General features: G+C 37.7%; 1 protein-coding gene across 2 annotated transcripts in view; it reads left to right on the top strand.

Moving 5' to 3' along the window:
• Nucleotides 1-803: 803 nt before the first annotated feature.
• The window catches only part of adcy3a (adenylate cyclase 3a), a 161,507-nt gene continuing 149,594 nt past the window's right edge, over nt 804-12,716 (top strand). The window contains exons 1-2 of one of the 2 annotated variants that reach the window (XM_039749034.1): nt 804-3,017; nt 9,291-9,440. In XM_039749034.1, the coding sequence (XP_039604968.1) occupies nt 2,343-3,017; nt 9,291-9,440 (825 nt within the window). In that variant the 5' untranslated portion in view covers nt 804-2,342. The remainder of the gene's footprint in view (nt 3,018-9,290; nt 9,441-12,716) is intronic. The other variant, XM_039749033.1, reaches the window with a different exon arrangement.

Here is a 12,716-nt window from a genome sequence, read left to right as displayed (position 1 = left end):
TTTAAGATCACATAAAACAGAGTGCCAACTCTGCCAGTCAGTTTGACCCAGTTGCCTACACTTGGCCAGGCAAACTCAACTGCAGTTTAACAAGGGAGTATTTCCTTAAAACTGGGGAAATTGGGGTGGCCTAGCTATTTAACCTTGAACATTGTCCATTATACATCATCATCCTATTCATTAGATAAGGTAGTGTGCCAACTTTGCCAGGCAATTTGATCCTTGGAACTGTGTTGGGCCGGGCAAAACTTAACTGCAATTTATCAAAGGTATCTGTCTTGCTGTTTACACTGAATAAGTGACTGATTTGCACAAGCTGTGAAAAATGCTGGCTGGAATCGACTAAGTAGCAACTTACCCGCACCCTCGGGGGTGAGAGTGGATCCGAATAAAATGGAAGGATTACGTGTTTGTTTTTTTAATTGTCAATTGCCCTATAACCTCATTTTGGCATTTATTCTACATTCCAGAAATTCGCCTGTTAACTAGTGTGTATAAATTACTCCAGTATAAGTAAGCATCGGTGCTTCACCGGCAGGTAAGTGGCGTCCCGTTCAGAGCTGGATCCTGCCGAAGCCTGAACTGGACTAAGTGGATTCGTAAATGGACGCAGAGTTTCACCTAGCTAGTTACTATATGGGGGATATGTTTAAATAGGACGGATGAAAAAATACTCCTTCCGTCGTCTGGCTTGGATTTCAGCGCACAGGTTTGATCTAAGTGTAGTGTAAACTGCCTGCTGATGGGAGGCCAAAGGGGACAATGGGGAGGGTACTAAGAAACACACACAGATTCCGGAGAAACAAACGGCACACCCACTGGAGGACAGAAATGTGAGGGAGCGTGACAGTCTGGGCTTCACTTCCACACTGTGCTGTCCTCTCCATATAGAACGTCGTTGGTGCGAATATTCCTAAAGTTGAGCCCACTAACCTGACTGTCACCCTAGATACTGCATCCTTGTCAAGGGAAGACGGAATCGCCGCTGCCGCTGAGAAAACAAGACGGGAAGAGAGGGCGGCTTCCCGCGAAACCCTGGAATAGCAGGAGGCGGGCTGAATGCGGCTGGTGGGAATACCGAGTGTGTCCCGAGGGGAAGCGGCAAGCTGATCGACCGCGGCTTGAACTGTTTTTTTGATGCTACTTGTCGAGAGCGTCCCCACAGCATCGGCAGCTGTGCCACCTGCTTGAGACTGTTGCGTGTGATGAGCCGGCGACAGAGCGTTTCGCTCTCCGGCCGGCCTGTGTCTTTCACCCTGAACCGGGGAAGTGAAAGCTGTGCGGCGGTGAGCGTGGATTTTACCCTATCGCGGAGCTACGAGCTTCTCGCCTTGGACCTCAGTTTGGGAAGAACTTAGCCAAGGGGGAGATCCAGCGTTTTTATTTTTTTAAAACTGGAATCTTGTAAAAGGAATACCCAAGAGAATCCGCCCACCAAGCGACAAGAGAGGAGCAGCGGAGATAAAAGAAGAGGGACACCGTAGTCCTAAAAGAAAGGCCAGCTGCATGTACACCGGCGGTGCTGAACAAGGAGAGCCGATGAAATGCTAGGCTATGTCATGGAAGGAGACAGCTGGAAAAAACTGGCTTCGCTTGGAGAAAAAAATCCAAATCTTCTCCCAATTCTGCACGCGCCATTTAGCGTAGGGTCGTCTAACGAGGGGCACCGAAAAAATGTGCGTTAGATACCCAAGGGGTGCAAACAAATGAGCCGAAATGGAGCTCTGACAAAGCTCCCTTCTACTAGTTTATGTTAATTTTACATTTTTTTTTCAGTTACATACAGTCAATATGCAGACATTTCGTGTATTTTACACGCAGTCGTTCAGTCACATCGTCGTCACGTTCGGGTGTTCGCTCGATGCAGCCTTGTAATCATGGTCATCTTCACACGCTTCCGATATTTTTGAAAACGCAAATTTTCTGAATTTTATTTGCTTTTGACTTCTGCAGAGCCCGATCCGTTTATATTTCTTTTATTGTTTTTAAGACGTAAGCAAGTTATATAGCCTGTAATATTCCTTTTAAAATCGACCCCAAATGCATGTTTTTTTGAGTTTTCCTTGATAAATAAGTGTTCTGTGTTAGAACAGAGAAGCAAAATTGGACATATATACAAAAGAGAAACACTATTTTTGTTTGTTTTACCATGGCTCCTGGTAATGTATTCAAATGGTACTTTAACCTTTAGTTTTGAGGTAGTGGTTCAGGTTAAATTAAGCTAAAGCCTAGGTTCATTGTCAGACGTTATACTATTGTTTGCACCCTCACAGACTTTTACCAAGTGTGTTTAAAGGTATTTCAGGGTTGGGATATTAAAAGCCCATTATAAAAACATAAAAATGCCTCGAAATCGTGCTTTCTCTGAACCCGAGTATTCTGCAGAGTACTCTGCGGAATACTCGGTTAGCCTACCTTCAGATCCAGAACATGGAGTAGGACGGACCCATGAAGTGACAGTCCGTAACTCAGGTTCTTGCCTGTGTCTACCCCGATTTATGAGACTGACTTTTGCTCCTGAGTCTCTGGAAAATTTATACCAGACCTACTTCCGAAGACAGCGGCATGAAACCCTGCTGGTACTTGTGGTGTTTGCTGCACTATTTGACTGCTATATCATAGTGATGTGTGCTGTAATGTACACTGATGACAAACTGGCATCTCTACTGGTGGCCTCCATTGGCCTGGTAATCCACATCCTCCTGTACTTTCTGTGTCGGTTCGGACTACTTCCAGATCGCATCTCTCGCAAGGTGGTTCCATATTTATTGTGGATTTTGATAGCTGGCCAAATTTTCTCCTACCTGGGGCTCAGCTTTTCCATATCTCATCAGGCCAGTGACACTGTGGGCTGGCAAGCATTCTTTGTCTTTTCCTTCTTCCTCACCCTCCCTCTCCGTCTCATGCCTATAGTTTTGATCACAACCGTCTCCTGTGGGATTCACACACTAGTGCTGGGTGTCACTATTGCTCAGCAACAGCAAGAGACCATAGAGGGAGTGACGCTTGTTAGACAGGTAAGTAAAAAGGAGTGAAAATCAATCTTAAAACTGATGAGAAAAATGTGAATTTTTCTTTTGTTTTCCACAAATGTAAGTCCTACAGTACCAACACCAGTTTGGGTTATACTCTTTAGGAAAAGAGAATGGATTGCCTAATAGGTTTATGGTTTTATAAATGTTCCATGTAAGAAACAGTATAGTTACTAATTTTTAATGAGTATCAATAATACAATTTATTTATGTAGCGCCTTTCCCATAATTACTATTTGCATTGATTAATGAATCCAATTGCCCAGCAGTTAACTACTTTGGTCAATGCCATTAATTCATTTAACACACAAGATATGAAAGTAAAAATGTGTTTGGTAAGCCTTTCTCACGTCTGTAAAGATTATGAGCCTCAACGTGTGGTTTCCAGCTTTTGTTGAATTAGGTATCTGTTCATTTAGGTCATGCAGAACCAGTTGTTGCACAGCACACTTTTTTTTTCCCCCAAGACACTTGAGGGCAGAAAGGCACTTAAAACTACATTATAGAAGGTATCCTCCCTACTCAGGAGACTCCCTTGGCTTTGAAAGCTACTTTCTATCAAGCACCTGTTAATTATATTAATTCCTCTGTAAGAAATGCCTCTGGCAATGCTGTATCAACTAAATCTCATTTGAATTAACTGACTGGTAGACCCAGCTTTGTAACTAATTTTGCATTCATTCATATGCTATGGAAGTTTTGTGGAGTTCTCATTTGTGATGTTTCACCTTCCCACTTCATTGTGTTCCCATGCGTTTCTACTTGGATTTTTTGGAATAAATACGAGGTTGCTTTTGATTAGCTTTTTAATCCAAAAAAAAGCAATTAAAGATAAGATGTAATTTGTTGGGCGGCGCAGTGGTATTGCTGCTGCCTTGCAGTTAGGAGACCTGGGTTCACTTCCCGGGTCCTCCCTGTGTGGAGTTTGCATGTTCTCCCCATGTCTGCGTGGGTTTCCTCCCACAATCCAAAGACATGCAGGTTAGGTGCACTGGCGATCCTAAATTGTCCCTAGTGTGTACTTGGTATGTGTATGTGCCCTGAGGTGGGCTGGCACTCTGCCAGGGTTTTTTTTTCCTGCCTTGCACCCTGTGTTGGCTGGGATTGGCTCCAGCAGACCCCTGTGACCCTGTGTTTGGATTCAGCGGGTTAGAGAATGGATGGATGGATATAATTTGTTTGGGAAAATGAACACATAAAATTCAATCCCAAAAATGGAAATTTCTGGTTGATTAGGTCATTGTTTTTTATTTTATATTAGCGATCAAACTGAAAGGTCAATGGTGAATTTTTGTGTCACAAGAAGACTTGGAGTTCCCACTTTGAAGAATGTTCACGTGAAATTTACAACTGGGAGACAAGCCGACGAATGCAGCAAAAATTGGGCTAGATTATAATATTTAAGAGGATAATGTTCTAGCACAGTGCTTCCCAAACTCGGTCCTGGGGACCCACTGTGGCGGTAGGTTTTTGTTCCAAATAAATTCATAATCAGTGATGACACCTGATAACACTGATCTCATTTAATTAGCTGGTATTTTTTTCTCTTCTCTTATTCTACATTCAGAAAAGCAGAGCAACATGATTTTACATATATAAGACATTTAGAAATATTTCTGCTTTTACTATAGATTTAAATGCTTAACACTCTTTTGTTGATTTCATTATATTTTGCCTTTTCTCTGTGCAGTTTTCCCCCTTCGTTTTGTATATTATTAATGACAATTAAAAACGAGCAGAGCAGACACCCAAGCAAATAATACTGAATAATCAAAGGCTGCAACTGTTTTAGTGTCAGACCCACTAATTAGTAAATAATGGATTAATTAAACAAATAGATTACCTGGAAAAGTAGAATGAAAATCATGATGAAATATATAATATAAAAAGAAAAAAAATACATTATTCCCATATAAGTGCTTGGTACATTTTAATATATATATATATTTTTTAACAAGCTTACTAATTTCTACATTGCTGAATTCCCAAAGCACAGACCTTGAGTAATAACAGTTCACTTAATTAGCCCAGGAGTCCAATTAAAAACAGAAGCTGTTTGGAACAAAAACCTGTAGCCACAGTGGGTCCCCAGGACTAGCAGGTTACATTCATTGACAATTTTAAATTGTCTCTATGTGAGTGTAGTTCTGAGCTTGAGTAGCCTTTCATTGAACAGGTCAGTCAGTCAGTCATTTTCCAACCTGCTATATCCCAAGACAGGGTCATGGGGGTCTGCTGGAGCCAATCCCAACCAGCACAGGGCACAAGGCAGGAACAAACCCTGGGTAGGGTGCCAGCCCACCGCAGGGCACACACAAACACTCACTAGGGACAGTTTAGGAACAGCAGTGCACCTAATATGCATGTCTTTGGACCGTGGGTGGAAACCAGAGCACCCAAAGGAAACCCACACAGACACGGGGAGAACAGGCAAACTTCACGCAGGGAGGACCCAGGAAGCGAACCCAGGTCATTGAACAGGTGCCTTATCCATTACTGTTTACATTCTTGTGTGTAAGTAATACAGTGATGGGCTTCGGCCTCATATAAACCAGAACTAGATTAGATTATGCAGATTTAAAAATGCTTTTATTATATATGTATAGTTTTCTAGGGTATTAGGTTGATTAATGATTCTAATTTGACCCTCTATGAGTGTGTGCAGGTGTGTGCCCCACAATACGTTGGTGTCTTATCTAGACTTGGTTCCTCCTTGAGAAGTGAGCTCAAGTGGTTTAGAAGGTGTATTGCTGCATTTATATTTTGTTAGGATAAAATCATGTTAATAGCACCACCTTTCTGTGCAAGCCCTTTTTATTAATAATACACTTTAATTATATTGCACCATTTCCATGTTCAAAGCGCTTCACAAAATTTCAAAATGGACAACAGGGCATATACAACATTGAAAGCAAGTTAACAACCACATAAAACATTAAATAAAGATAATACAGGAGACACAAAGCTTTGTATTAAAATAAGCGACAGTAAACCAGCATAAATATACAAAATACTACACAAAAACCCTGCTCAAATAACCTAATTTGTGATATAAATGCAAATAATCTTGGAGCACCTGGACAGAAAGGGTAAACTGAAAGAAAGGCCCGAAGGTCAGTTCAATGCCTTCCTAAACAATTAGAAATTAGTTTTTTTTCTTTTTTTTTTTTAAAAGAATGAATTGAGTCAGCTGATCTCATTAATTTAGTGAGGTTCCAAATTCTGGGCACTACAGAGCTGCTGGCGCTGTCACCCATATAACCCAGGTTAGTTTGGGGCACAACAAGACTGCCAGAATCATTGGACCGTACTGGGTAAACAGGAGTATAGTGATGGCAGAGGTTACTGCTGTAGTCCAGTGCAAGGCCAGTTAAAGCTTTGTAGGTTAGTAATGAAGTTTTACTGTATATTCAGTCCTGTAAGACACAGGGAGTCCGTGAAGATGGAGCAGGATGGGCATGATATGCTCGCTTTTATGGGCATCTGTAAGGACTATTGCAACAAAGTTTGGAGCCATGATAAAAGATTAGAGTAGGGCAACTGCTGGTCAGGGCTATCCAGTCAGTGTTGGGTGTAATAAAATTATGGACAGTTTTCTCAGCATCAGAAAAAGAGAGGAATGAGCGAACATGGGATAGTAGGTGGAAGTTAAAAAGTTTCTTAATGTGATTTATGTGGGTGGAATGAGAAAGAGAAGGATCAAAAATGGCATCATGATTCCTTTCAGTAAAAGAAGGTCTGATGATATCACAAGAAGTATTTGAAAAGGAGCTCATTTTCATAAGCTGAGCTTTAGTGCCAATCAGCTGCAAAGAAACACTGTAAATGATTTTTTTAGATGTAAATAGTGTTTGGAAAAATTATATTTTGATGGAAGGAATGTTTTGTATATCCATTATCTGCTAACAATTAATCAACTGCAATAAATGTGTCATAGGCTGTTTTTGTGCATTTATGATCCAGTAATCAGCCTTCCTAACATCAAAAGTTAATAGTTATCTAACACGGTATGGCTATTACTGTCCACATTACATAGCCCCACAGGTCTGCCTAAATGAAAACTGCAGATGAGTTTAAAAAATCCTTTAGATTTTGTTATGTGGATGTGTAATTAAATTATGTGAGTGATTGCACTTGTTTTTTTCTATAAATATAGTTACAGTGTTGGGCATGTACTGTACACCTTTCATTAGTTAATGGCAACACCAGTCCCACAGATACAACTATATATACTACCAGGCATAATAAAGCTCTTTTTTTCTACTCCACTGGTTAGGATTCTTGACAGTCAGCTCTCTAGATAGTTTGTCTGTATGATGCTTATGGTGGAACATCACAATGTGGACATTAAGTTCAAGTTTATTATTACATCTACAGACATTAACAGCAAATTATTTTGGCTCTTTTACAGTTGTGTAACAAGTGGAAAATCTTTTGAAGAGAATAGTGAAATTAGGCAAGGAAAAGTGTTTTCCAGTGTTACATTTTTGAGCCTGCCACAATGTAATCATCATCACCCTATGTGGCGCTCTTATCATCTACAAAGCATTAGCTACTCAAACAATGTAACCACCATTATGATGTTTAACTCAATGATATTGGTGGCTTCTTTTTTAAACTTGTGCCTTTTAGAAAATACATGTAAAACTTTTTTTCTTCTATCTTGTTCAAGTTTGTAAATTTTGCTAGTCAAGTACAATGGGTCTTAATGCTTTTCCCACTCTGCCCCTTTAGTGTCGGCATTTCATTGATATAAAAGTTGACAATTAAGTTTATATTTTCTGTAGCTGCTTGGATGATATATTACATGTGAAATGCATTTTACAACCTGTGCCATGTCTTTTTCTTAATGTTTCAAGATTTATTAAATATATATTTTATATATATATACATAAGTTAAAAGAATGTAGACACGGGTGGGATTATTAAAGGGATTGTAATTAACTGAAAACTTGTTTAGGCAGTCCTGTTTTTTTTTCAGCTCTCAAAATTTTTGTTATTGCGTTTTTACAGAGTATAGACAACTTTTTTGGAAAATACAATACTTTTTCGGAGTGCCTCAGGAAAGCCATTATTTATGTATGTGTAATCAATACAAGTTAATATGACTAATTAATCGGACTGTTTCAGTTTTTTAATTTTTAGCTGGCTGCTCTCTTAACTGTACTATAGAATCTGCTTATAGCAGAACTAATTATGTTTTAACCATTTTTTTGCTGGCATTTCCTGTATACTTTGTTGGCTGTAGTTAACAACAACAACAACAACATTTATTTATATAGCACATTTTCATACAAATAATGTAGCTCAAAGTGCTTTACATGATGAAGAAAAGAGATAAAAGACAAAGTAAGAATTAGAATAAGACAACATTAATTAACATAGAATAAGAGTAAGGTCCGATGGCCAGGGAGGACAGAAAAAAAAAAAGTTAAATCTTATTGACGTTTGTAAAACTGTGCCAACATGTAATATGTGTATGTTAACTATTAAAATGACATCAAATATTAAACATAATAATTTTCACAACAGAAAACGTACTTAAAATTAGTTGTATCAGCTAGGTGTCTTATTTTGTGTTTTGATGGGAATCCCAAGTAATAAACAATTCTAAAAATTGCTGTAATAAGCATAAAAGCAGTTTTGCTGTGATGAATTAGAATTTTTTTGATGTTTGGGTTAAATATCATTAGGGGCAGTAGAGTTATGTTGATGGGAATCCCAAAGTAATAAAAGAGGCTAAAATATGCTGTAATAAGTATAAAAGCAGTTTTACTATGATGAATTAGAATTTCCTTATTGTTTGCTTTAAATATGATAAGAGTCAGCAAAATTATGCAGAGGTAATGTGCATGAATTATCCCCAGCAGGTGGCAGTGATGAAGTGATGTAATGCAAAAACACACACAAAGAGTACAGGTTTACATACAAGGTCTTTTGCTGAACTGAGGGAATGATCTTAGGTTTCATATTTTAAATACTGAATTAATAATTTTCATATAAGTAATATATAATTTTTCTAATATTTGTATTACTGCACACCATTGCATTTTTTCAAAACACGTTATATTTACTCGATCACAAATCCATAATAATGTTATAATTTCTTAAATGGTTCTGCATTTCAAGTATTTCTGTAGATAATTCAGTTAACTAAATGCAAATATGAGTGTTTTTCTGTTAGTAAACTATGTACATTTATTGTCTATTCAATAATTGAGTGCCAAATTTAGTGGTTATATATATGTTTCCTTTCAGCTGATTGCAAACATTGCCATATACTTGTGTGCCATCACAGTAGGCATCATGTCCTACTATATGGCTGACCGTAAGCACCGCAAGGCATTTTTGGAAGCAAGGCAGTCTCTAGAGGTCAAATTGAACCTGGAAGAGCAGAGTCAACAGCAGGTATGTTTCACTTTTTTCTTCTATCCCTTTAGTTTTGTAAGGGTATGATTGTTAAGCACTTCTGGTTAACTTGCAGCAGTTTCCCCTTTATGTTTTTTGTTTGTTTTTTTTTTTTTTAAAGAAACAAAAAAAAAATAGAAAGAGACATTGTATTAGGATTTCTGTCTGTGAAAATAAAACGCACTGACTATCACTTTGCCTTTTGACCATTGCCCTACCTAGTCTTTTTTATGTTATGTTCTGCTCATTCTTTTTAGAACTTTTCCGTTTCAACTTTATTCTGTTAGTTTGTGTTGCTTGTCAACTGCTTTGTCTGCATAAAATAAGGTACATTATGATACATCAAAATTAATAGATTTAAGAATGAAGTAGTTCTGGAAATTATGCCAAATTGGTCTGGAAGAAATAATTTTGTTTTAGCTTACAACTCTTGGATACAGCAAAAATACATTCATGTATTCTTCAACCTGCTTAATCCAGTTCAGGGTCATGGGGAGAATGCTCAAATAAAAGCTATTGATAAGTTAGGTTTCTTGATTATCCCAACAAATTACATGTCAAGTGGTGTATTAAGCTAGTTTATAATACTTTTGAAATTGTTGGTTAGAGTCACAAAGAGCAAAATGATGTGGTAGTTTTATCTGTTACTATAGTAGTTGGGGTACAGGCAGCACCAACACCACCACCAACAACGCAAGTTAATTTTCAGAGTAAACCATAGTCTATGTTGTTCCTTTGTGCAAATGGGAATCTATCCAAAGTTTGGAATAGATATGCATACGAGAAAAACATAATCTAGAGTACCTGGTGATGTCTGGTTATGCGGTCACGGACAACATTTTGGAATAAAACATAATCTACGGTCTTTCACTGTACAAATGGAGAATCGGTGCAAAATTTGATGGAAATTGGTAGATCAGTTTGGATTTGCGTCCTGGAATGAAACACACACACACAAATTTTACTATATATATTACATTTATACTTTAAAACTATTTAAAGTAAACTATTGATTGTTTTTATAATGGGAACATATGCAGGTATTGATTAAGCAATATATCAAAGATAATCAGTAATTAATTTTAGTGTTTTGAGAAAATTATTACCTATGATTGTTTAAAGATGGGAAAAAAGTCCTGTATTGTTTTCTAGACATATATATAGTTACACCTAATTGGTCTACTTCAAATAATAAATCTTCCAAAGGAGTATTCCAGGGTATTCCTTTCATTAAAGAACATTCAATCAGTTAATAGTAATAATAACAGATTTTATTTATGTAGCACCTTTCCCATGTTCAAGGTGCTTGCTTAGTACTGTCTTTAATTTTTTGGTTTAGTGTTGATGCAGAAAAAATTGACCCAAAGTAAAATTTTGCAACCCAGGTCCATCGTGGAGGCTTACAATTGCATAGTAAAGTATTTTGTAATTTAGTAATGCTTAAGCCTGTCTTTACCTGGTTAAAAGAAAACTGTGCTTGATCTGCTTAATTCAGAATTTTGGAAATTCATGTTTTTATTAGGCACACACACATAACCATCATTTCAGATTTTTTCAAACATTTTCAATTATTCCTTGGCAAAGGAATAAATAAGAAGAGTACTGTTTAAAAAATAGTTTATGTATAAAACAGAATCAAGCAATACATTTCTTGAAAATGTTATTGTTAGCCAATACCTGAGTACTTGAGGCAACCTGTAACTAACAGAATATTATGTTTCACCTCATAATTTAGGATAATTTAAAAAATGGTATCATTTTTTATTTATGTAGTAGTTAAATCAAAATTCAGACCAAAGATGGTGAAGAACTATCAGATATGTGAGACTATTATGAGGTACTAGAAGATGATCCTATGTACTTACACGGTATACTGCCTGTCTGCTTTGACAACTCTGAGGTGCAATTTCAAGGAGCTGCTCACTCAGAGGATAGACAAGTGATCCTGGCATCAAAAAAAAAATATCCTCAATAAGCTTCAGTCAGAGCACATAACATATAAAGCAGCATATATTTTGATTATACAATCCTTTCATTTATACAAGTTTACCTGTTAAGGTTTGTATAAACTAAACTAGTTTAGTTAGAACCTGCCCTTGGTGTTTTCTTTCTTTCTTTTATTTTTGGCTGTACTTTCTGATATACAGTTATCCCTTGGGATTCTTTGGGGTTATGGGTGCAAGATCCCCATGAATGTGAAAATCCATGAATATGTATTGGGCCCCCCACACCTGATCTCTTATCACTGTACTTTTGATCGCAAGCCTTACAAATAACACACAATTATGTAACAAATTCTATACAGTAACATGCAGTGTCTTCCCCCCCTTGTGTTGCTTCAGCAACACCTTCACGGATTTCCTGCTGTTTTTTCTTGATATACCTTACTGTCACTTACCCCATGTAGTTTGTAGTGGTGCCTAAGAAAAAATATTCAAAATTAACGGTCCAATGTGGAGACTTCATTCTGGACCCTAGCAAACGATGTGAAAAACTCGTGTTGTATAATCTATATCGGGGTTCCCAATACGTCGATCGCGATCGACCAGTAGATCGGAAAGGTAGTGCAGGTAGATCGCGTTGCATTCAAAAAAATTTTTTTTAAATGTTAGTCTATCATATATCCTCCCTATGGCATTTGCCACTTGATTGACATACAGGGTGGCTAGTCTGAGATCTCTTTTCTTCTAATACACTGGTCGTCCCGCATGCACGATCAAACGTGTGAGCTACTGCAAAACTCCAGCTATCTAAGTGATCTAGTTAGCCTTCCAATTTATATCGACTAAAGAGGGGATTTAAAAAAAAATTGGTTATGGGCTGGATGTGGAATTGGAAGAGGATTTTTTTCTCTCACAATGTCACAATCAAAGTGCATTTGTCTGATCTGTCAATCTATCATTGCTGTTCCAAAGAAGGAAAATGTGGAAAGGCACTTTCAAACTGTTCCTGAAAACTACGAAACTGACTTCCTTTTGAAAAGCGATCTGTGAAAGAGAAAGGAGAGGTAACTAAAATTGCAGTTAATCGGACAGCCGTCATTTTTCAATCGGCTGAATTCAAAAGCAAAGGCAAAGGCAGACACACCGATGCATCGTTCCGGGTGAGTCACTTGATCATTAAGCATAAGAAGTCCTTCCAAGATAGAGAGATGATAAAAGATGCCTTTGTTGAGGCAGATGGCTAAAGAGAAATTCCTGCTGAGATTTCAAGACCCCTGGCTGGAGAAAAGGGAGTTTCTCCTTGTCATTAAACATGCATAATACAAGCAACTTT

Source organism: Polypterus senegalus, chromosome 3 (assembly GCF_016835505.1).
Source record: "Polypterus senegalus isolate Bchr_013 chromosome 3, ASM1683550v1, whole genome shotgun sequence".
NCBI lineage: Eukaryota > Metazoa > Chordata > Cladistia > Polypteriformes > Polypteridae > Polypterus > Polypterus senegalus.
Note: the sequence above shows the minus strand (reverse complement) of the source record. Positions and strands in the feature narration are given on the sequence as shown.